The 23526-nt window shown below is 46.7% G+C and overlaps 2 protein-coding genes across 2 annotated transcripts in view; both read left to right on the top strand.

Annotated features, from left to right (window-relative positions):
- The first annotated feature begins 1410 nt into the window (after window positions 1–1410).
- On the top strand, window positions 1411–4258 carry NEU2 (sialidase 2 (cytosolic sialidase)). The gene is made up of 2 exons (XM_009886534.1): window positions 1411–1611; window positions 3320–4258. Exons 1-2 carry the CDS (start codon window positions 1411–1413, stop codon window positions 4256–4258), a joined length of 1140 nt encoding a protein of 379 aa, XP_009884836.1.
- A 5260-nt stretch (window positions 4259–9518) lies between these two features.
- INPP5D (inositol polyphosphate-5-phosphatase, 145kDa) overlaps window positions 9519–23526 on the top strand; it is a 53335-nt gene continuing 39327 nt past the window's right edge. The window contains exons 1-2 of the mRNA XM_009886532.1: window positions 9519–9652; window positions 14706–14769. Of these exons, the coding sequence (XP_009884834.1) occupies window positions 9519–9652; window positions 14706–14769 (198 nt within the window). The remainder of the gene's footprint in view (window positions 9653–14705; window positions 14770–23526) is intronic.

Raw genomic sequence — 23526 nt, 5'->3', positions numbered from 1 at the left:
TTATCTGTGCTGTCCTAATTCAGTAATCAACACTGAGCGGAAAAAAAAAAATAATAATTTTTAGCTGGGTCTATGTTAGTTATGCTGGCTAATATATCTTTTCTCTTGTGATATGGAAGAGTGGAAACTATTCTCCAGGTAGGTACTTGCAGCTGCATAAGCAATCCTCAGTTTGCCCCCATCTGGTCCTGAATTATCAAGACAGTCTTCAAAAACATAAGGATCTGATACATGGCCAATAGCCACTCTAGCGCTTTCCAAGATTTAGGTAAATAGGAGAATCTTCAACGAAGAGCGCAGCGAGACTTGCCTCAGCCGAGGTAGGAGGCATTTGAATTTCTTACTCATAGTGTATTGTCATCTTCTCCCTGCCATTCCTACCCACTCAATGCGTCAGAGATCTAAGGCTTGATTTTTATTTTTTTATTTATCCCCCCTCCTTGCTGAGCAGAGGATATTCAGGCCTTCGGTTTCTGGTGCATCATGTCAGAGATCCTTTTTCTTTCTCCTCCCCCCTCCCCGCCTCCTTTTGCTCAGACGTAATTCCCCTGAGCCAGTGGGTTTTTACCAGGCTAAATGAGTTCACGGGAGAGGCTTGGTGCAGGAGGACAGTGGGCTGAGTGGGGCTGAGGAGAGGAAGAGAGACTATGTGGGGGCATAGCACAGACCAGTTAAGTAGAGGCAGCTTCCCCATATGCCCCCTCATGTTTGCCTTCCTAATGTGGCTTTTAAGTCACTGTACAGCTGACAAGACTTTTGGCTGGCCAGAAGTCCCACCCGACGTGGTGGGACACCATTCAGACTGTTCTTTAATCTTATGGGGGGAGGGATGTTCTCTTTCTTTCTCTTTTTGTGCTCAGTGCTTACTGTCCTCAAACAGGGCACAGCTGGGGTGAGGGATCGTCTCAGTGTGTCGTTTATGTGGGATTTGAAGTCCTGTTTGGCAAAGCAGAAGTTCTGTGCTGGGTTTTTGAAACGCCGTCAACAAAGATAGTAATGGTCTTCTGAGGGAAAATACTATAATGTTTGATTATCAACAATCTTCTGAATTACAAAGCAAACCCACAAAAATCCCAGCCTGTGAATTTAATTAAAAAGAAAAAACAAACCACAGACAGCTTTTTCATTAATTGTATTTAGTGTACTTACCTTACGTCACTCCAGTAAGATCAACCAGGCTGTTCCTGGGCTAAGTCTGCTCTGTGTTGCCAGCTAGCATGCAACACGTGGGTTCTCTTTGGAAAAGCACAAGAAAAAGACAAAGCTGAAAGTAGCAGAAATTATGTTTCAATGAAGGACGGGTCCCACTGAGTGGGGAGGGCAAAAAGCCATGGAATCTGCCCCGTCACGTTTTTCTGGGCTGAGGGTGGGTCAAAATGCAATGCATTTTGTCTTCTTCTCCCTAGCACAATGGCTTCGTTTCCTGTCTTGAAGCAAGAGACGTTGTTCCGGAACGGTACCTGGAGCTACCGAATTCCAGCCCTGCTCTACCTGCCGCGTTTCAGCATCATCCTGGCATTCGCTGAGGAACGTGAGGATGTGGTAGATGAACATGCCAAGCTAATAGCGATGCGCAGAGGCATGTATGACCCAACCACGCACCACGTTCAGGTACTGGTGTGGGGAGAAAACGGGGGAGACTGCTCACCTGTACCCAAATGAGATGAATGTGGGGAGAGGGCAGCTTCTCCTTCTCCCCAGTTATAGAAGACAAATCTGCTTATAAATAATGCGTGTGTCATTAAAACTGCTGGGATTCAACCCCATCCTTGGGTAGCTGTTAAGGGGGACTAAAGCAGGCAGGTGCAGCAGATTTTCTGGGGATGGCATTGACCTATCATCACAGAGCTGGGGAAGCAGAGAGATGGGACAAAGTCCTGTTGTGATAGCAAAGATGTGGAGGAGAGGCAGAAATGGGGAGTGCCACAGGGAGGGGGAGCAGTGAATTAGCAATCAGTGAGGGTTTTTTTAATTCATCTTCTTAGGACTAATTTCAGGTTTAGAAAACAATTGAGAACAGCTAGTCTCCCCACGCAAAAGAGTGTCGTCTGGTTTGTCTGTGCCAGTGAATTGGCTACCTTATTAATCTACCAGTTATTATTAACAGTTATCTTGCTGGGTGACTGGGGGAGGTGGATACTCTATTTATAATAATTTTTTTTTGCATTTGCAAATGAATTAATGTCTTTGGAAGAAAAAAAAGTCAGTATATTTTTCTATTCCAATCCTTCATTGGTGACTGGTTGCCTTAGATTATAGACTTTTAAGAGCTGGAGTCTGCCTAGCAGAAGCAGCCTCTGAGTGCACCTGCAGTGTCATACCGATCAGGTAACTTCTTGTGTAACCCCCCTGTAATTCAGTTAAGTAGGGCTCAGTTGGTCATAAACTTAGTAATTTGTGTTCACATGCTAGAGTTTCTTAAAATGGAAATGTTAAATATTCCCAAAAAGTTAATACTGGTTGAATAGACAGAGATAAGACATGACCAAAAAGGCTAATCAGCAAGTCAGGGTAGAAAAACTAATTAGTATAATCTTACTGGAAAATACTGCTTCTTTTACCAAACCAGTAACACTATGTAGGAATAGTTTTCTAATTGCAATGTTAGTGTTAGAGGTGTGATCGTGTCATTATGTGCTAGTCATTAAAGAAAGACAGGGCTTGGAGGGTAGTTATACCTGCTCTGCGACCTATTTTCTGTGTTGGAGAACTCAGGGTCCAGATTTCCACACCACATTGTGTAAAGCCATGCAATCAACTCTAGCAAGGTGCCTCAGTGAAGGCTGGGAGGCACATCCACACACGGATCGAAATGAGGAATAGGATTCTGAATGGAATTTGTCAGCATCCAGGGTACTTGAAAAGGGCTTAGTTATCTATCTGAATTCCTAAGAAACACTGACACAGCACAGTGTCTGTACCAGCACACCTTGACCACTGGGCATGTCTGTGTCTCTCATATATATATATTTGTGAAAATTTCTGAAAATTTAGCTACTGTAGTTTTTTAAACAGTGTCATCAGACACTAGCTGCATTGAGATACAGAGCTACCAGCTCCTTGGTGAGTAGTAACTAAAAAGGACACAACCCACCTGTTTGGTGAAGTGCATGTGCATTGTGTCATCCAAATAATTTTCACTTATGTTTGGCGATGCCAGTATAGTGTCTTCCCGCTTCTTGCTCTATCTGCTAACTTGCTTCTTTTCTGTTCTTCTCATGCTCTTCTGTAGCTTTTATCCAGGCATCCTTACGCTGTAACGTGGACCTCTTTGTAATGGTGTGTTTCATTCTTGTCTCCCTTCACACGGGCCTGGCAGTGGAATAGCATGGAGACCATTGTCAGTGCGCAGCTGAAAGACCATCGATCTATGAACCCCTGTCCCGTTTACGATGAGGTCTCGGGGAAACTGATCCTGTTCTTCATAGCTGTCCCAGGAAAGATCTCTGAGCAGCATCAGCTCAGGACAAAGATCAACCTGGTACGTCTCTGCTACGTCACTAGCATGGACCAAGGACGCACCTGGAGCACTGCCCAGGATGTCACCGATGGTACCATTAGCACAGAGTATAAGAACTGGGCCACTTTTGCAGTAGGGCCGGGTCATGGATTACAATTGCTCAACGAGGCCCGGAGCCTTGTGATTCCTGCCTATGCCTATCGTATCTTGGACCCTAAGCAACACCCCACCCCTCACGCCTTCTGCTTCATCAGCTCTGACCATGGGACAACGTGGGAGATGGGGAACTTTGTGGGGGAGGAGAGTGCGGTGGAGTGCCAGGTAGCGGAGGTGCACACCTGCGGCAGGAAGGTCCTCTACTGCAATGCGAGGAGCAGCAGGGGAGCCAGAATCCAGGCTGTCAGCTACAACCATGGGGTGGACTTTGAGGGAGGCCAGCGGGTTGAAATGCTTGTAGAACCTCCCTCTGGATGTCATGGAAGTGTTACTGCCTTCCCTCCTCCTCGTGACGCCAGGTGCCAAGATAGCTGGTTGCTCTACACTCATCCTACAGACCCAAAGGGCCGAAGAGATTTAGGAATTTACCTCAACAAAAGCCCTTTAAATCCTGCACACTGGACAAAACCAAGCATCCTCTTCAAGGGCCTGTGTGCTTACTCGGATCTGCAGTACATGGGGGTTGGGCCAGATGGCTCACCCTTGTTCTCCTGCCTCTTTGAATATGGGACCCACCAACAATGTGAAGAGATGATCTTTGTAATGTTCACTTTGAAGCAAGCCTTTCCATTAGAGTGCTGAGTCTCGAGCCTTTCCATCAGCATCCCTCTGAAAACCACCTTTGCTGATACTTCTTTTCACTGTCACTTCTCATCTTTCAGCAAAAGGGTGTTTTTTGTACTCCTCCTGCACCCTTAGTTTGGCGTGGCTTGTGGCATCTGTAGATTACAAGGTCTATTAAACATAATAAACAGAACATGTGTTTGGTTTTGTTTTCTGTTACCTGTTCTCCCTTCTCGCCTTTCCATTTGGCTGCCGTCTTAAACATCACGTGCTCAAGAGAAGCATGACCTTTGTATAGGGCCTCTTGACTTGAGGCCTCCGATAGACTCGATCAGGGACGTGCATGCTGCCAGTGTAGGGACTGCACAGGAACAGAAGGAAGCAATTTTATGCTGAGCTGTATTTAGCAAGTTGTGGAGAAATTGCGAGAGAGGACGCTGGGCTTGCTGCCTTATGTCTGCAGTTACCTTCTTCAGAAAACTGCTTTGGCTCTGGTTAGGTGCACTGCTTCTTGCACTCAGGATAGCACTTGCTGGCAACTCTAGCTTTCGGGTCTTGCCGCTTTTCTCATTTCAGCGAGGCCATGGGACACCTTGCTCTTGGGATATTCCTTGCTTACTTTTGCAGTGGATTTGGGGTTGCCTTGCTGAGTTCCCAGGCCCCCCAGGGACTTGTGTCTAACTTAGCCTTTTCCTTACTTCCCATGCCGCATGTTCTTGCTTACTTGCCCTTTTGCTTACGCTGCACTGAGAAGCTGCAGTTTGTCATGTGTAAGAAAACCACAGCCTCGTGTGTTCCAGCTGTTCCCTCTCCCTGGGCTGTGATAGCAGGACCCATGCAGGATGCCAGGACCCCCCTCCCTGTTTGGGGACAGGGCAAGTGCTGCCTGTACTGAAACTGCAGGATCAGGACAGGTCTGCAGAGGGAGCTCCCAATTTATAGTCAGGAGGGGAAGTACTTGCTGGTCTTTCTAATACAAGTGCTAAGCTATGATCCACACAACAACTGCTCTTATTGCTGACAACCCAATGTCTTGCAAACATGGCTGTTATTATTTCAGAGTATTACTGGCGTATGAGGCAGCGTGTCAAACAAATAACATCGACCCACTTCCAGCAAACTGCAAAGGCACAGGTGCCAGAGGAAGGGGACCTCACCAAGCCCAGAGCAGCACGAGAGTGCTTAAGCTGGAAGGCTTTCCAACATAGACAGATTTTCAGCAGGTTTCTGAAGGAAACGGCCCCAGTTTTGGTGAGAGAAAGACTATTCTGAGGCTACGGTGTGATTCAAAAGGAGCCGTTACTGTGAGTAGACGAGGGGAGTGACCAGAAATGAAAGGGTACCAAGGGAGACACGTCAGAGCAGATGGAGCTAGGAAAGCCTCTGGACAAAATTCTGCTTTTTGAACCAGTCTGTGCTTGTTTGCTGTGTGCTGTATTCTGTATGTGTGCACGTGTGGAACGGCTCCAAGGAAAATATGTTTGTTTGCTCTATTGGTGAAGAAAAATACTTGCTTTTCAGAGTGCTCTCATAACACATCCCCTTTGGGGCACGCTAGCAGAGCCCATAGGATTCTTTGCACTGTGACTGTTCAGGTCTGCAAGACTCTGCTCAGTGTCCCCACCCTTGCCTTTTATTGCTCATAGCTTTCAGGGGCAATGGGAGAAGGGGCCCTGATTTTTCTCACTATCTAGGTTTGTTTCAGGGCACCTGGAGGCTGCAAGTACCAAGGGAGTGAAGAGATTTCATGGCCTTCACAAATACACCTGTAATTTGCCGAACCTTTCCTAAGCAGCAGGTCAGTAACATGCTGGGCTGGAGTAGCACAGAGTGGCTCAACTAACCAGTAATTTGTGGGTATTACTCATGTGTTCTTTAGACGTAGGGCAGAGTCCAAGTAGACCTTTGTGGCCAAGAGCCTGTTACTGATGCCTAATGAGGGAATGTTAAATTTAGACTTCAGCGAAGCTAAGTGCTGTCCTATAGTCTTAGCTTCCCTCATCAGCCATACTATGAAATATTTTGGTTTCATGACATGGAAACGCATATTTGAGAACTTTTCATCTGACCAAGCCTGGAAATGCCCTCGCTGATGCACTGCACAGGCTGGATATCTGTGGGGTTTTGGGTGACCGATTATGCATCTTGAATGGTGTCTCAGACAGTATTTATCCACTGGTCCTGGACAGGCTGATGAGTTCACAGCAGGCTGGTACAATGCTACCTGACATCTGTAGCAAACCCAGTTTACATAAAGTGTTTATTACAATGTCTGAGCCATGGCTTGGAATAATACCCTGATGTGGGGAAAAATTATGTTTGCTTTGTCCGTAGACTGCCAGGGCTGCAATTTTTTATTATCCAACACCAAAATGTGTCCCCGTTCTTTGTGGCCTCATTCTCTCAAGTAAGTTTAAATGAAGTACTGCTGCTTCTGCAGTTATCCAAAAGCTTCTACTGAGTCTGGGTTGGATTCATCTGACAGATGTACCCATTATTCTTCTGTTTTACAAGGGCAGCTTTTATACAGTGCTTTGTCCTGACGGTGGGATAATGGTGTAGACTATTCAAAGCACATCCTATTCCTTGAGGAAACCTTAAGGCTATGCTGGCTACATTGGTAGTGTCACCTGGCATGTAACTGGTGCAGGCTGATCACTATGCTCCCCCTCTGTGGCAAGCACTCTAGCTTCCCTCTAGATAACTTCTCTAATCTCTTCTTCCTCAGGTCTACTCATCGGCCTTCTCTGACATAGGCATGAATGGAAAGAAAATGAATGGTATAAGTATCTGCTGCAGAACAGCCTCTTGTCTTTGTGTGGGACAGAAGAAGTTACCACCGTCCTTTGGCAATCAGGTAGTTCAGGATATGCACACGCTTGCGTGCCGACCGTGCAGGGATCGGTCTTTCTCCAGCGCTACAGAGTTCGCATGCCAGTGCCACGAGAAGTAAAACAGACACCATTTCCTCTTCAGGCTGTGTTGTGAATGGGCCATTAGGGATCGCAGAGCTGTTTATTTTAGGGGATTGGGAGTCACCTTTTGAGCAGCTGGAGTTGTACTGTGCTTTCTTTTAGAACCAAGAAATACTCACAGAAACCAGCCCGTACATATTATTGCCACAATCGTTGCACATGTCTGAATCCCATCACATTGCCTATGTCTTCAAGTCAAGGAGTTGAGTGTGGCTGGACAGGGGGTTCACGCTTGAAGGAAATAGCAGCAACTTGCTAAAAACTGAAGTTGGTGGCGGGATAGATAGGAGTTAAGTGTTAAGTATTCAGCTAATCAGTCTTTGAGATGTCTTACCGGGGCTTGCACCTCTCTATTACCTTGTGTTAGCTTGCCGTAGATCAGGAGAAGCTCTCCACAGTTTCATTCCAGTAAAACTCAGGTTGTGCAGCAGCTCTGTCCACTCTGCATCCATATATGGATCCATGGCATGGAGAGCACCATGAGGTCAAGCAGAGGTTTGACATTCGGAGTTGTTCTGCCTGCTGCTGCAGCTGTGCTCCAGACAACCTACTGTAAGTATCAGACATCCCAAGGAGCTGGTACAGGTGAGACTGGCAGCACACTAGCCAGGCAGGACTGTCAAAGGAGCTGCACAGTCCCTTTGCCATATGCAGATACTCTCCTCGGTGGGGAAAATAGGGTTTTAGCCACTCTGTAGCTTACAAGAGCTTACAGCTACTGTCTGTGCAGACCTACTTCATGGCATTCAGCATCTAACTCCATTTAGGTACCTGAATCCATGGGACTTACGCTCCTAAGGCCCTAGGTGGATCTGGGTGAAGCTGAAAGGCGGTCCAGCTGAGCTAATTTTGGTCTATAGACAGCGCTTGCTCAGCGTGGACAGGAAACCCTGCACATTGCAGTTCTGCCCATTTAGCAGGGTCCTATGCTGGCCGCACAATTTTGAATTGCTGGTGCCACAAATTTAATCTCAACAGCAGAGATTAAGCTGGTCACTGCAGAGCAGATGTCTGGGTAACTGAAAGCACCAGGAAGGCAGGCAGGGATGAATGCTGGGCTGTACTGGTTCACTGTCCCTCTTTGTACCCACAAATTCTAGTCTCTCCCAATTTGGTGATAGGCTGCTGTCTCCTGCCTTGCTGTCCGTGCTGTGTACAGGGGCAGTGCTCCATACATGATCCAGGTACTGTGGTTCCAGCACTTCTCCTGGCTCTGGGAGGTGAGGGTGAGCAGTGCCTGTGCCACTCCTGGGGACTCTCCCTCTGTGCTCTGAGTCCCAGGCAGAGTTCCAGCTCTGCTGCTGCTTTTAGTTATAGTTCAAATGTGGATATATGGAAGTGCTGCTTTCAGAGACAGAGTGTGGTTGGAGGTACAGGACAGGCAACCAAATTTGCCATGCAGGCAGTGCCCCTGTAGCAATGCCCTTGCTTGCTGCAAACATGCCCCTTGTTGCTCTGCCTTGGAGATGCAGCACAGAGCATGCCACGCAGCACAGACAAGGGGCAGATGTACAGACAAAGAAAAGGGAAGTGAAAGCTCCAGTTCTCCCCTCTCTGACGCAGGTTGCCAGAAATGGCTTTGCTCCATCCCACCTTTGGGGATTTAGAGTAGGAAAGGTCTTTGAATCCATCTCACAGTACCTGACAGGGAGCTTTGGTCACAAATCCCCAGAGCAAATCAGCCTCTAAGTCTGCTTGTGTGCATGGAGACATGCAGGGGCAATTTATTTATTTTTTTTTTTATTTCTTTAAAGTCTCGTTCTCACACCTAGCTAGATGTGAGGACTAGACAAGGCAGGAGTGGGGCAGTCAGTGTTAAGTATCCTAATGCACAGTGTGTTTCTGATCAGTGTGGGATTTATTTATTCCCCGTGCAGACCTGCAGTGGGTAGGACAGACAGGAAGAAAGTGGAAACTCAACGGGTCTGGCAAGTGATCGGAAATGGGATGGCAGGCCACCAGAGCCTGGGGGACTGAATCGGTGGGGGAGCAGAAGGGATCCCCAGCTGGGACGTTTTGGTAGAGTATTAGGACATGAAGGGGGAGGGAAAGGCAGGGAACATGGGCTTGCTAGTCACTTCAGCTGCAGCATGAAGAGGGAGAGCGGGGGCTGCAGGAACATGTCACGCTCACTCTCTGAGCTGTTTGAGTTGAGGAAGTTGTCCGCGGCTGAGTTTCCTTTCCCTCTCTGTACTATTGAAACAGGAAGCTGGTGAGCTGAAGCTGCCTGATCGTTACACACAGACACACAGGCAGCTCTGGCAGCTCCTGTATTGGCATTCAGGTTTCCTCCAGCTCCAGCGATGGATCAGTGCTGGTACCACGGCAACATCACTCGCTCCAGAGCCGAAGACCTCCTCTCCAAAGTAGGCAAGGATGGCAGCTTCCTTGTGCGGGCCAGTGAGTCAATTGCTTCGGCATATGCACTCTGCGTGCTGTAAGTACAGCTTTCAACCTCGCGCTTCACGCGGACACTTTTCTCCCAGCTTGCGCAGGGTGTTACCCCCTGCATCCTCTCCAGCACAGAGGCAAACAGCCACTGTACCCACTGGGAAGGTGCAGCCCACATCAGAGCATGGCTGGTTTCACCTGACTGGGCCACGGGGTAGGGAAGGGTTGGGAGCAGGGCCAGGTTGAGCAAACTCATGTTCTTTTTTTACTGCTACTACTCGTGCCCCTGATTCAAAAGGAGAGAATCATCAAAGATACTGCAGCTGTGCTCTGAGGAAAAAAAACCCACAAACCCTCTTGACCTCTTTGAGCCTGTTAACAACTTGGGTCAGGTATTTATGTTTAACAACTCAAATACTGGGCTTGGTACCCTCCCAGGCACTTTTCTTGCGCTGGTTCAGTGTGTGTTTGACCCACCTGCTTGTACAGTGCCATGTCCCATTCAGCAAAAGGCTTGAAATAGTTCCTGGAGCTGTGCATGATACACCTGGCACAGCGGTGATTCTGCCGATATCATTAATGTGGCTCACAGGGTAAATATTTCGTGTGGGAAACAGGGAGAGGAAAGAAGTGCTGGCAGCCCTGACCCCCCTGTTCTGGGTTGGCGCTGGGGACCAGAAAGCAAGGCCTCCTGCCCCGGGTTTGCGAGGGGCAGGTGTCATTCCTGGAGGCAGAAGTGCAGGGACAAGAGGAGATTGAAGTCAGTAGGTGAAGTCTGAGGCATTTGACTTTGCATTACAGAGAGATAAGACAGTTGCTATCTGCTTAGGAGAGATCAAGAGAGCCTCTGTGGGACCCTGTTCTGCCTGTCAGATCCTCTTTGCTGCCATTGTGAAAGGAGATTAATAAATCGTGTTTCACCCTTACCCCCCATGAAATTACAAGCAAGTTTCTCAGTGTAGTTTGTTTCTGAAAGTAGATTTCTTGCAGTGGTAACGGTGGTGCTGCTGTTTACAGGTCTGGTCTAACAGCTTGTCTCTGAGGTCAGACTTCTGGTGACAGCACAGTCTGCTGCAGAGGATTCATCCGCAGAAGAGCGTGGGGCTGGGTAACTGCCCTGTAAGCGTAGGTGTCGGACTGTCAGAGATCGGTGGCTGGGTAATGGGGGTGTTCACAAAGTGCAGAGCGCCTCTGTACCCGCCTGTTAAGATGTCTGTAATAACACGGGGAAGAGTTTTTTGTCTTTCTGGAGGGAGCAGAGAGAGAAGGGCAGCTGCAGATGAATAGCCAGGACAAGCAGGAGGAAGGAGGGGCAATCATGTAGCACTGCCTGAGGGCCCAAGTTGCAAGTCAGGGAACATTTTACTAGAACAGACTGTTGCTTCCATTGAGTGTTTTCAGTTCAGACCCCTTTGATTTGCCTTGTAATGAGTACGTACACAAAATATTTTTACGGCACGATGGGAGGTATTATAGAAAGGAAAGGTGCTGTAAAAATGTCTACTAACGTGCATTTGCATAAGTTTTTCCATTGTAAATGTTTACGCAGCCAACTTTGAAAGCCTTTTGTGACTTGAGAGACATGGGATCAGGAAATAGAAACAATATCATGACCAGGATTTTCTGAACCGGGAGCCAAAGGTTATGTTCTTAAATCCATTCTGAGGTGGCTAACATGAATGGCTTGATTAAAGAAATGGGGAGCACCCAGCCTTGTCAGCCAAGAGCAGCCGGATCTGTGGTGTGAAGGGCTGGCTTTAATTACAGTCTGAGAAATGTCACACAAACTTCAGTTGAAGTACCTAACAAGCTTTCAGCTTATGCTGGTTTGCATTGAGTTTGTGAAGAGAAAGGGTTAAAGGTGGTGAATAAGTCTTTCCCTCTGAATGTCATCTTGCCAAAATGGGCAGCTTTGCTGAAGCTGAAAACTTCCTTAGAGATGTATCAGTTTCGGCTGTGTTATTGACTGGAAGGTGTTTGAAGTTTGAGCCCTTCAGTCACTCCTGTTTAAAAAACAGAGGGGCTGGAGACAAAGAATGAGAGAGACATGGGGGAATAATGAAAGCCTGGCTGCGAAAGGTTTTCACAAAAAGAGAATTACGCTGAAAGTGAGAAAGTGTCAACTGCGTATAGATAAGGAAAACAAAAAACCCATGAAATTTGCTCTGAAAAAGAAGTGTCATATTCTACAAAGCTCTAATATTTATTGGGCAGATCAGTCAGAATTCAGCAAAAGCACTTATCATATCATAGAATGAAATAGTGATTTCGTTGAAGAGCTGCTTTAGGAAAATAGGGTTTATATAAATATAGACAAGTAAAGGAGGTGTATTTGCAGAGCCTTTTAAGAGTGTCTCCCCTTCTTTTCTGAAACTTAAAGCAGCAGCATTGAACTTAGCAGAGAGCTGAAACAGCAAATGCAGAGGGAACGCTCCTCCCCCCTGCACTGCTGTCCTCTGCTCTACTGGTCACACTGCCCCATAAAAGGCAAGAAACAAAACCATTTTCCTCCTCCTTTCTCTGTGCCTGGATCATTTGATCTGCCAGTTTATTGACAAGAAATGGGCTCTCTAACTTACTTGGAGGTGAATGCCTGGATCCTGAAATCCAAAAGAGCCTGCTTAGCATTCACAGCTTGCTGCACCTGAACTGGTATCATTCCTCCAGGGGATCTTCTGTTTGGCAGTTCTCTGGTGAATGGCTGCAGGATTAACTACACTTCTAGAGATGACCCTCAAAGGCTGGCTGCAGCTTTGGGGTGCTTCTCAGAGGACACTGCCTGCGAGATGCCATTTCCAACCTCCCGGGGGAACAGCCTCTCTCACGGTGCACTGAGCACCATGCCTAGCATGGCAGTCCTGTTTAGGATTTCCAAGTGCTCCCAATATGCACATCATCACCTGTGCATAAAAACATGTACAGCAGGAGAGGAAAGAGAAAATACAAGACTTGTCCCCTTTCCTCCTCTGGTTGGTTGAGAGGACAGAGAGATGACAAAGTACTTGGAGACATCTTTAAGCCGAAGCTGATGTTATATTTATACCACCTCCCCCCCTTAGACAGCCTGAACAGTGGTTGAGCAATTCTGAACTCACCCCAGTTTTTAGGGAGGACCTGGAATGTGACAGTAATTGGGACCACATAACTTGACAGTCAGGACGATGAAGAGAGAAAGCCTAAGGGCAGAAATGGAGTAAGAGTCCCAGTCTTCTCCGTCCACACGCACTAAATTAAGGGACTGCTAAAAAGGATTCCTGCTTTTGATCCTAGGAAGTGCTCCTCCCTGCTCTAGTCTCACCCAACAGCCATTCTTTCCTTGCTCTTCCACTGATCTTACCTGTCCTCAGCTTAAACCTCTGTATAAGTATTATGACAGCAGCCTCGTAAGGCCTGTATGATGGGGTACTTTCTGTGGAGGTAACAAGGAGGGTCCCCTCGTGACGCAAGAGCCATTGAGCTGGTTTGTGTATCAGTTTCATAATCTCCACACAGACAAATTTTCTCTCATCAGCTGCATGAGCAGTTCTGCTTAGCCCTGTTTGCATATCAGCAGGAGGAAATGGTGTAAGAGAACTGCATTGACAGATAAAAACAAAACCCGTACCCTTCCTTGGGGCATATCCTCATCTGGCGTTGATTGCCCTGGGCTTGGTGAAATGAGCAGTGTTATGGCAATCCAAAGCAGTTGGGGATCATGTCTGTGACTTCCAGCTCTGTACCAGATCCTCAGATGTGTGAATGAATAGGTGCCTTTGAAATGGTCTTACATTGCTTAGTGAAGCGGTAGTGAGCTCTGGGAGCAGTCCTAATTCTTCTGTGTCCTTTGCATTAATGCGATCAAAAGATACAGGTTCATGTGGTCACATGACAAAATCCTCCAAACACCCTAGAAAAACTCAACTATGATTTGTGCATAATTTCTTTTCATTTCCAGTTGCTCTTTATGACTCCTTCTATAAGGCTGCCTAAAATCCCGGTGATCTCTCTCCCACATGGAGTGATTCTGAAAGGCATATGATGAATAGACTCACAATATAATTGTAAAAGAGATGAGGATGTTTTATTGATCTGCCTGATCTCCCCAGCTGGGGAGCTGACCTCAGCCCACATTTCATGATGATTCCACAGGTAACGCGGTGCTTCTGTTACAGCCAAGGAAGCTCTGAAAGTGCATTCCATTTTTTCCTTTGAGAGGAAGGGGTTGAAACCAGCATCATTTTCTGGCTTAAAGCCATATTGTATGTTTTAACAGAGTGCTTTGCAGGTGACTTAAAAAATTTGATCAATCTGTTGTTCACTTGGGAAAAAGGTAAAAATATAATTTTTAGTCAACACTTCCTGGGCAAGCTCCACAAAGCTCAGCAGCTGCTGAGGAAGGTCATGCTTACCGCATTACAGTACTGCTCGGGCTTCCCTTGGGCTCTTGCGCACTAATGTGGCCATCCACTGGGCAAAAGACTCCTCCATCCCCTCTTAAATAATAATCTAAATGAATTTAGCTGGTATAAAATGTTCATTATGGCTGAGTTACAGACACGCATGTACAGTGTGCATCTGCACCAGGATAGTGAGATGGGCTTTCATTTAGGCTGTTCTTTAGGAATTGTGCATGAAAATGTGCCTAGCGATCAGCTGTCTTACTGTGACTTAGCTGAAATCTATTATTTGTTTTTTCCAATACAAGTCAATGCACATACTAGCCCTTCAATATACTCATTCATTGCTGATTTTGGCCCTGTGTCTTTTTGATTTCTGCTTTTTCATTCCTTCCTGAGACGCCCACTCTACTGACAACTAGAGCCATTTGGTGTTTTCTTTCTTTCCGGCCAGAAGAAGTTGAATAACTCACTCTGAGGCTGATGCTGATAACGCTTTCTGCAGTGACATCTGCAAACATGTCTTAGTGACCAGGAGCACTTCAGGTTTGTGTCAGTTCACAGACTCCAGGGAAAGAAATAAAGAGAAATGTTTAAAACCCTTGTGCATGAAGCCATCTATGTGTCTGGGGATCTTCCAATATCTTTTCTTATGGGGAGGGGTGCCATGGTGTGATTCCGTTCTGGAGATGGTCTAACCATATCTCCTCTGATCTGTTCCAGGTTCCGAAACTGCGTTTATACCTACCGAATTCTCCCTGATAAAGAAAATAAGCTAATTGTCCAGGTAAGCCATGCTATATACCATTCGGTTCCACAAAGATGCACCTAAGACCGATGTTTTTAAACAAAGTAGTTCTAACACCAAAGAGAAAAAGGATATAAGGAGTTACACTAATGCCCCTGGCCAGCACAGCACTAGTCTCCAGTCTGCTGCTATGGAGATGTTAGTCTCCAACCCGCTGCTTTGGCCATCAGAACGCTCTTTAACATGTGTGCCTTCAATTCAGTGGCACTGCCATGTTTTGTGTAACTGAGAACCTCTGTTTCTGAGGAGGAACTGGCAGCAGGGCACTATGCCAGACTTGTCCTGGGTCTGTATGCGTTACTGTGGCATGTCACCAGAGCTAATCCATCTTCCCAGAGCACCGGGCAACACTGTGGAGGAACTTGTGCAGTCTCTGCAGGCTGCCAGTGTGGGGCCAGCACTCAGCTGGAACGAATAACCTGTCATTCTGATCGGGCTCCACACAGTATGCCGCAGGCTGTTTGTAGTAATACTCGATTTTTCCCCATTGTCTGATATATGTCAGCCTCGTTGTCCTAAATAATGTCTTTTGGCATATTGTGCTGATGTGCTGATGTGTTGTGATGGTAAGATGGGTGTCCAGCAGGTGATATGGTGTTTATCATTATTTACAGTACCTAGAGCAGCTGCAGAGATCGGGATCTCATTGTGCCAGATAGCTCATGAGTGAAGGGAGGGCAGGGAGGGTGTTGGGGAGACCTGAGGCCCAGGGGATGGGGACAACCCTCCAAGCCCCACAGCAGCTCTGTGCCAGAGCCAGGATGGGAGCCTGATGCTGCTAATGATGTCCTCGCTCTTTGCAGTGGCACCGCGATGAGGAAGGGAACTTGTGGAACCCTAACTCTGAATGGGTTTGGGCTACGAGTTTGGCAGCTGCTTTGTCTTTTAGGAAACAAGCACAAAAATGGTCATATGTTGGCTTTTCACCTGAGGGGGAGGAAGAAGGGAAGGCCAGAGGTTACCTGCAAAGGCATCAACACAACCCCGCGCTTTGCCCTTATGTGCCCTGGATGGGTCTCAGCACCCTGGGCAAGCCCTGGCCCCCTCCTCACACCCCAGCTGCCCTGCTGGCCTGTCGTGAGAGTGATGCTGAACGCGCAGCCCGGCCTGCAGCCTTTTCTAGCAGGGCACAGAGACCACAGGTTACGCGAGGGTTTGAAATCTGTGTTCAGAGCAATGTGCCTGTGTGCAGGCAGCTCTCCAGAGTGCGCTGGGCTGCAGGCTCCTCCCAGGACCTGCCAGCTCAGGTACGGTGCAGACTTGGCATGTTCCGTGCGTTACAACCCAGGAAGATGCGAGTTACATTTCCCAGTTGGTACTGGATTTGTAATTGTTTCTGCCATGACAAAGGGCCTGGTTTTGTGCACAACTATTCCATTTGTCCACCGATCGGAGCACTGCAGCCATAAGAAATCAGTATTTCTCTCTGCTGTAGCAATTGGCAGCTCTCACGCCAGATCAAGGCTTATGAACAAGCAGAAAGTGTGACTGGTGTCCGTCAGCTCAGGCTTTCCCCACCACACACCCCCGCCTTTATCTCCTCGCCTTCTAGTTCTCTGTAGAGAATTCTGCAGAATATTATTTACAAATATGTCCTCATCCTCTCTGGGGAGGGATTATTGGACTACCGCTGGCTCCCAACAGTGTTATCAGGATTCCAGGGGATCTTTCTGAATTAAACCTTTTGAAATCTACTAGATCTGTTAAGGAAATATAATCTACTAGAAGTACACCCAAACCGATTTGTAAGATTCTCTTGGGATCCGTGCTGTGGTTCTGAGGGATTTCTCTTGTTCATACGTTGTGGGATACAGAGGGACTGTGGTGGAATACCTTTGTATGCTGGGTTGCCACGAGCTGTAGGAGGAATATCAGGACTAGGCTAAATAAAGTGTGTTGTTAACTCGTGTTTTGAAGACACAACACCTCCCGTTTTGTGCTGCATTATTCCAGTTCTGTGGGAGAGGGAGAAGGGGGCTGGCTGCTTCTGGCAAGAGAGAGACGCAGCGAGAGTTGTAATTGAGGCTCAGAGCAAAACAGTCTCATGTTGTTGGCTGCTGTTCTTGGTATGTTGTTCCAGCTGGGCCAGACATTTTTGGTTGCTTGTCTCTTGACTTTTGGATGAAACAAGAACTACTTCACGTGTATTAAAAGATCAGATTTTTGAAAAGAATAGCTCTCCTGTGCAAGGGCATAAAAGCTGTTGAATAGGATGGAGTTTTGACATTTAAAAAAAAAAATCCTATTAAAAAGAAAAGAGTCTCCTAAGCCTGTCAAATTAGATCAGGTGTTAAATTAATACAGCAATCAGTGGATGCTTCTCATTCCTGGGTTTATATTAAAAAGAAAAAAAAAGACATAGGAAAGATTCAATACTAAATCCCGAGATTAGCCTATATTAGTTACAAATACGGGCCCTGATCGTACAATGTGACCTTTTTTGCCTGCACAGTGCTCCTTCCTGAAGCTATCAAAGTTGTCTTCGTGCCCAGATCTGGGCCATTGTCTGTCAGGCATTTTTCATCATGACAGCAGGTTCAGAAGATGTGTAATATCACAGCTACATACACAGCACTTGTGACATGACAGTTCTCCCTCTGCCACTCTGTGGAGTTTTTTCACCTTTAAAGCTGCAAGTTGCTTCACATTTTTTGAGTCTTGGGGAGCAGATTTGATTTTCTTTTTTTTAATTAGAGCCTGGTCTGGCACTAGTGGAATGATACTCAGGGTCATTTTTTGCATGGTTAAATTAACTGTTCAAGTACAGGTGGCAGAAGAGGAGGTGCATGTTTTTGCATTCAGGCTGAAGAAAAAAGTATTTGCATATGTCCTTCCAGCATTTTGTGGCATGCTATGTGATCTGCCATTGGGTTTCTGCATCTGCAGCGGCTCTTACAGCAGTTAGCATCGTCAGGAACCCCTCTCGCCTGCTGTATCTGCAATCATCAACTGCTGTCCCCCAAAACATACCAGGCCATAGTGGTTACAGTCATAGACTTTTTTCTTTAAACACAAATATAAATTCTTTCCCTTCTCTTCTAGAACTGATGAATTTTCTCATTCCGTTTTCTCTTCTACTTGAGGCTTCAAAACGTAGGCAAAGAACTCCATGGCTTGGATGAATCAAACTCGCATCCTGCTGATGAAAACATATTTAAAGAAGGAGGGGAGGAGTAAGAAAAACCCTTCAAACACAGAGTCTGTAACAGCAAGTAGAGATCTTTGTCCTAGGGCTGAGAACAATTAGTCACCAAGATATCTCTGTTAGCCTGCAGACTCTCACTGTAGTAAAACACTGAGAACTGAGAAGCTGAGACAGGAAGAGGGCGAAAAACATACAGTTACACAGAGATCCTGGAGCAAGGGCACAAGGCTGGAAATAACTGCCCCCAAGGTAGCTTGGCTGCTGCCTGCCTGTCGGGCAGGTCACAGCTGGGGCACTTCAGCTTTCTTCTCTGTAAAAACAAACGTGGTTTTTCCCTTGCTCAAATGGAGAGGCATAAGTAATGCAGAGTTGTTGAAAGTTTGGGGACTAGCTGAGTGTAACCATGTTTGTGCAAAGAGGGGTGGAGCAGCAAAGGAGTCCTTGGGAATCACAAGATCAAACTAAACACTAGAGACGAACTAAAGACACGAAAACTGTCTTTCTAAGCCAGGCATCTATAGTCAGTTCTTGCCATCCAGATTCATAGAAGATAAAACTTTCCTATGGTGTCACTTAAGCATCTCATTTATACAACTAATTGAGGTGTCAGTATGAAACTCATCACTGCACAATCTGAATTCCTTGTGATCTTAGCATCTTCACAATGAGGGGAAGCGGTCTTGTTCCCATTTTACAAACGGGGAACTCAGTCCCAGTCTGTTAAGGAGGATTGGGTTCCCAAAAATCATTTTAAATAGCTGTCCCTTGCTGACTTTCCCAGGATCAGATGTGTGCGATACATCGGTATTCATCACCCCTCATATTAGATGTGCAGTCAAAGCTGTCACATCGTCAAAGCTGAGGTGTATCTCTGTAGTCAGCAGGGAAGAAACACGTTTCTGACCTGGGTGGGCTAAAATGTCCTTGGCAGCTCTTGTCTCTCTCTGTTGCCTGAAGAGCCCAGAGAACCCCCTTAGACTGCCAGACTTGGCAGGCTGAAATCGGGTAAAGAAATTCCCATTATAGCTGACCCTTGTTCAGCGTGAGAAGACGCTGAGGTCAAAAGCTGTTGTTGAAAAACCGTGGTACTGCCTTTGCCTAATGCTTTACCCTGTATTGCCCTTATGTGCTGCAATTTAAAAGCTTACTGTCAAGAGTGTAACCCACCCTCCTGAGTGAGGATGCTTGAAAGAGGTGGTGAGAAGGAAGAAGACATTGAAGTTGGCTGGTCAGCGAACATGGATTGGAATAGGGTAGTGTGGTAGCATCTCTAAAACCCTGTGGAGTTTGATCTCTCTAGATTTCTGGCTCATCTGATATAGGAGTTCACAGCTTGTGTTATCTGATGGATGTTCAGCAATCTAGCTGCTGCGCAATCAGTCACTTCTCAGTGGCAGCTCGATTGCATCTTAGTTTATGCTCGTAGTCTATCAGATAACACTTCACGGGCCGTTTGCATGATCAAGGACTTACCTCCTGTCACTCTGTGTGAAGGCTGAGGGGAGATATCCTGATGGACTCATGTCAACATTGCACAAACAGGGCTGTCACCACAAATGCTACTGAGAGAGAGTCAGCCTCGTAGTTCTGGGAACAGCTTTAGCTTGTTGCTAAAGATGGAGCCTCCTTAAGAAACTGGGGCATCTGCAGAACAGGCTTCTGGTTGCTTAGTGCCATGGGTAGATTTTATAATCGTGTGCTGTATCCTCCTGTGCTGTGCGGCACAGTCTGGTCTCCAAGACTGAGGAAGGCACAACCTCCTAGTGCTCTCCTGTGGGCACGACCTGATGCTTTAACTCAGTCATGTAACCTTCCCCTTCTGCAACCCAGAACTTGAACCAGACACCGCCTCAGGGCTCAGGCCTCACGCCTCACGAACCACTGCTGCTTCCTTCTGGCAAGGATGCGCTTTCCTTTTCCTTCTTGCAAGCCTGGTCGGTTTGTTTTCTTCCTTGTATTACCCTTAATCCTGCTTTTCCATTCATGCCACTATCAGAGCTCTTGCCTCAAGTTGGGTACCTGCCTTGAGATGTTGTGGGCTGCTAAAGATCGAGGCTTCCAGTCACCCACAACACCTTGAATAGTGTTTTTGTCTGCAGGAGAGGGCAGAAATAGAGCATGGCTTGAGCAGGAGTAGGAAACACTTTACATTTTCAAGCAAACTGGAAAATTTAAAAAAAATGCATTCAGGTGAAGCATTTTATTTTGATTTTTTGAGCTTTTCAGAAGTTATGACAGTGTTGCCAGGATGTTGAAGCGAAATGTTATTGCAGATGGAAAAAATGGATCATTCTTTTGAAAAAGTCCAGACAAGCAATTTTGAACTTTTCACTTTTTTTTTTTTTTCAAATTAGTGGGGGAGAGGGGAGTTGAATGAAGACCATGCTTTGCATAGCGCATGCTCCAACCACCTCCTTTTTTTTTTTTTTTAGTAAACTGGGTTGTGTTTTTTTTGTTTTTTTTTGCTTTGAGCAAAACTGACCAGCTCCAGAGTTTGGCAATTTCTGTGGATTCCTTTGTTGTGAGAAGGAATCGTCAAAAGCTACTGCCTTCTCACGCTGCGTAAGAGACTACATTACGCTATGGAAAATATTAGTATTTTTAAAGTTACTGCCTGCCTTCTTCTTTTCACTTCACCTCTTTGGGCTGTCCTAGCTGCCCGTCTCCTTGACAGAAAGCAGCAGTGTGTGTGTGCATCTTCCAGTGCTCTGCGCCGTGGGTAAATGTAGGAGATGTTCATTTTGCGGTTGTGGTGCCAGATCATCATTTCTGTGAGCGTAAGCACTGCCTGCGTTTGTGCTGAAACTCACCATTGCTGCAAGGGGCTAATTAAAAATGACTTACATTTATACTAATTGTTTGTTGCAGGGGGTGGGGGTGTCTGACCCTATTTACTTGTAGGTTTTGCTGACTTCAGTGAAAATTATAGATGCCCTGGCAGTGCTGTTTTACATTGAGTGATCATCTAGCTGTCTTTTTTTTTTTTTCTGGTAAAATTTTCTAGTCTGGTACGAGGCTGTGTGCAACAGGAAACAAATGGTGCTATGTGAGCAGTTAGAAAGCAGGCCAGCAGCTGTGACTCACTGTATCAACTGACACTGAAGCTGTAGGTTACCAGTGTACTTGCAGCACTGGCTCCCAGAAGGTAGGAGAGCCGATAAATACTGTATATAGGGTTTCCTGCTTTTCCTGCTGAAACCCTCCCTTGCCAGCGCACTTCTAGAAACACATTTTGGGGGAAACATCTAGATTTGTACTCTGTCTGCATACAGGTTGGCTAAATAGGCCAGAAAGACCAATCCTCTGTCCTGGTACGGGCAAGACATACAATGAGAGGGCTGCCTGTTCGCGTCACCCAGTCGGCAGGATTGTCCCTGCCTTCAGGCAGAATTTGTTCTGGCTTCTGTTTATGAGTCCTCCAGGGTGGAGCTCAGCGTAAAAGCTTTATCTGGCCCACTAACCTGCTCTCAGAGTGCAGACGTATAGCTGCCCATCCTGCCAGCATGATCTGATAAGAGCATGAGTTTAGGTCAGTTCCTGCATTCCTGGTGTCACTGCTGTTGTCACCAATGTCAGAGGCAGTGTCTGGCTGTGGTACGTGCAGTACCAAGTCCTTTGTGAGCCCTTTGCAGAGAGATGCAAATTTTTTGTCCTTCTCTTTGATGCTGCACTGTAATCTCTATTTGCTGTGCTGCTCTCATATACGTGGCCAAGAAAAGGTTTTCTGTAGTAAGGATTTTGTGTTTTGCCTTGGATCCATCTATAGCTGATCAAAACCTTTCTACTAGGAAATTGCACTTGAGCTGGGTTCAGTGGGAGATAATGCAAAGCAAAATCCTTTGGGTGACGCTCACCCATTCACAATGTTGCAGCCACTTAACAGCTTGTCAGACAGCTGTGTAAGGATTATTGTACTTGCTCAAATTGATGTCAAAACCTCACGGCCTCCAGTGGGGACAGGGCAGGCGCAGGCCTGCCCAAAATATCCCTTGCAGGCTGCATGGAGATTGTAAGTCGTCCACGGTCTGCTTGGAGCCGAGAGGCATCGGGCGCTGTTAAACTCCCTCTGCGTTGAAAGGCAGGAGGAGACCAAGAGTCCCACCAAGGAGGATGCCTGGTGGGCTGGGAGGCACCGGCTGGACAGGCAGCCCCTCCAGGCACAGATATAGCGGTGGGCAGGGGTGCAGGTATTTGGGCTGGTGTGCTGCCAAGGTGAGAGGTGTGCCAGCACCACACGTCCCTGGGAGTTAGAGGGGGACAATCAGCACCTGCGTTGCTGCAGGGGAGGGGAAGGGACAGTGTTGTGGTTTAGTCCCAGCTGGTAACTAGGACCATGCCACCGCTCACTCACTTCCCCCGGTTGGGATGAGGATGAGAATCCGAAGAGTAAAAGTGAGGAAAACACCTCATGCGTTGAGATAAAGATAGTTTAATAGGTAGAGCAAAAGTCGTGCACACACGCAAAGCAAAAGAAGAAATTAAATCACTGCTTCCCATCGGCAGGCAGATGTTCAGCCATCTCCGGGAAAGCAGGGCTCCATCACGCCTAATGACTACTTGGGCAGACAAAAGCCATCACTCCAAACATCCCCCCCTTCCTTCTTCTTCCCCCAGTTTTATATGCTGGGCATGACGTCACGCGGCATGGAATAGCCCTTTGGTCCGTTGGGGTCAGCTGTCCCCGCTGTGTCTCCTCCCATCTTCTTGTGCACCCCAAGCCTGCTCGCTGGTGGGGTGGTGTGAGGGGCAGAAACGGCTTTGACTGCTCAGTAAGAATTAAAAACATCACTGCACTATCCACATAGCTTTCATCCCAAATCCAATCCACAGCACTATACTAGCTGCTAGTAAGAAAGTTAACTCTATCCCAGCTGAAACAATGACAGACAGCGGTGTTGCCTGAAGGACAGAGAGGGGCAGGGGGGCTTGGAGGGAGTATTCAATAGGATGCAGAGAGGGGGTCACCAAGGGGAAGGGAACGAGCCAGAAGGTGCAGCACAGTGTTAAGGTGAAACTGAGTGGTCCTAGCAAACCTTGGAGTTGGGGACCCCACTGAAGAGTCGAGAGCTCATCGGTGTGCAGAGCTTCTGTGGGAAAGTGCGATTTTATGCTTTGCATAACAGTGAATTTCAACAAAAGTTAATGCTGAGGATGGAATTGATTTTGCCCAAGTTAGTTATTACCACAAAAAACTTGCCACGTTTCTGGTACTCTGTTGGCACTGAAGGGCTGAGGAAGAATTAGGGTGATTTCTTGGGTAGACATGAGGGACAAGCGGACAACCAGATACTAATAAGGTGCAATGTCTTGAAACATGGTTAAGGAAACACATTTCTAGTATGCTCAAATACATAATTTAATTATATTAAGCTTCATTTTATTACTGAAAATGGTAGGTATTCCAATTTGCAGTCAGGGCTTAGCAAAATCTGTGTACTTCATGTTTCTGCAAACTATCCAAATCTGTTTATACAAGGAAAATGTTTTTTCCACTATTGCATCTGAGGTAGGAATAAACATAATGCATTTCACAGGTTTTGAAAAACTGAAAGGAGCAGCATTTAATAAGAGAACTAAGTATTTCCTGAAAC

Source organism: Charadrius vociferus, unplaced genomic scaffold (genome assembly GCF_000708025.1).
Source record: "Charadrius vociferus isolate BGI_N301 unplaced genomic scaffold, ASM70802v2 scaffold1346, whole genome shotgun sequence".
In the NCBI taxonomy this organism is placed as follows: domain Eukaryota; kingdom Metazoa; phylum Chordata; class Aves; order Charadriiformes; family Charadriidae; genus Charadrius; species Charadrius vociferus.
Note: the sequence above shows the minus strand (reverse complement) of the source record. Positions and strands in the feature narration are given on the sequence as shown.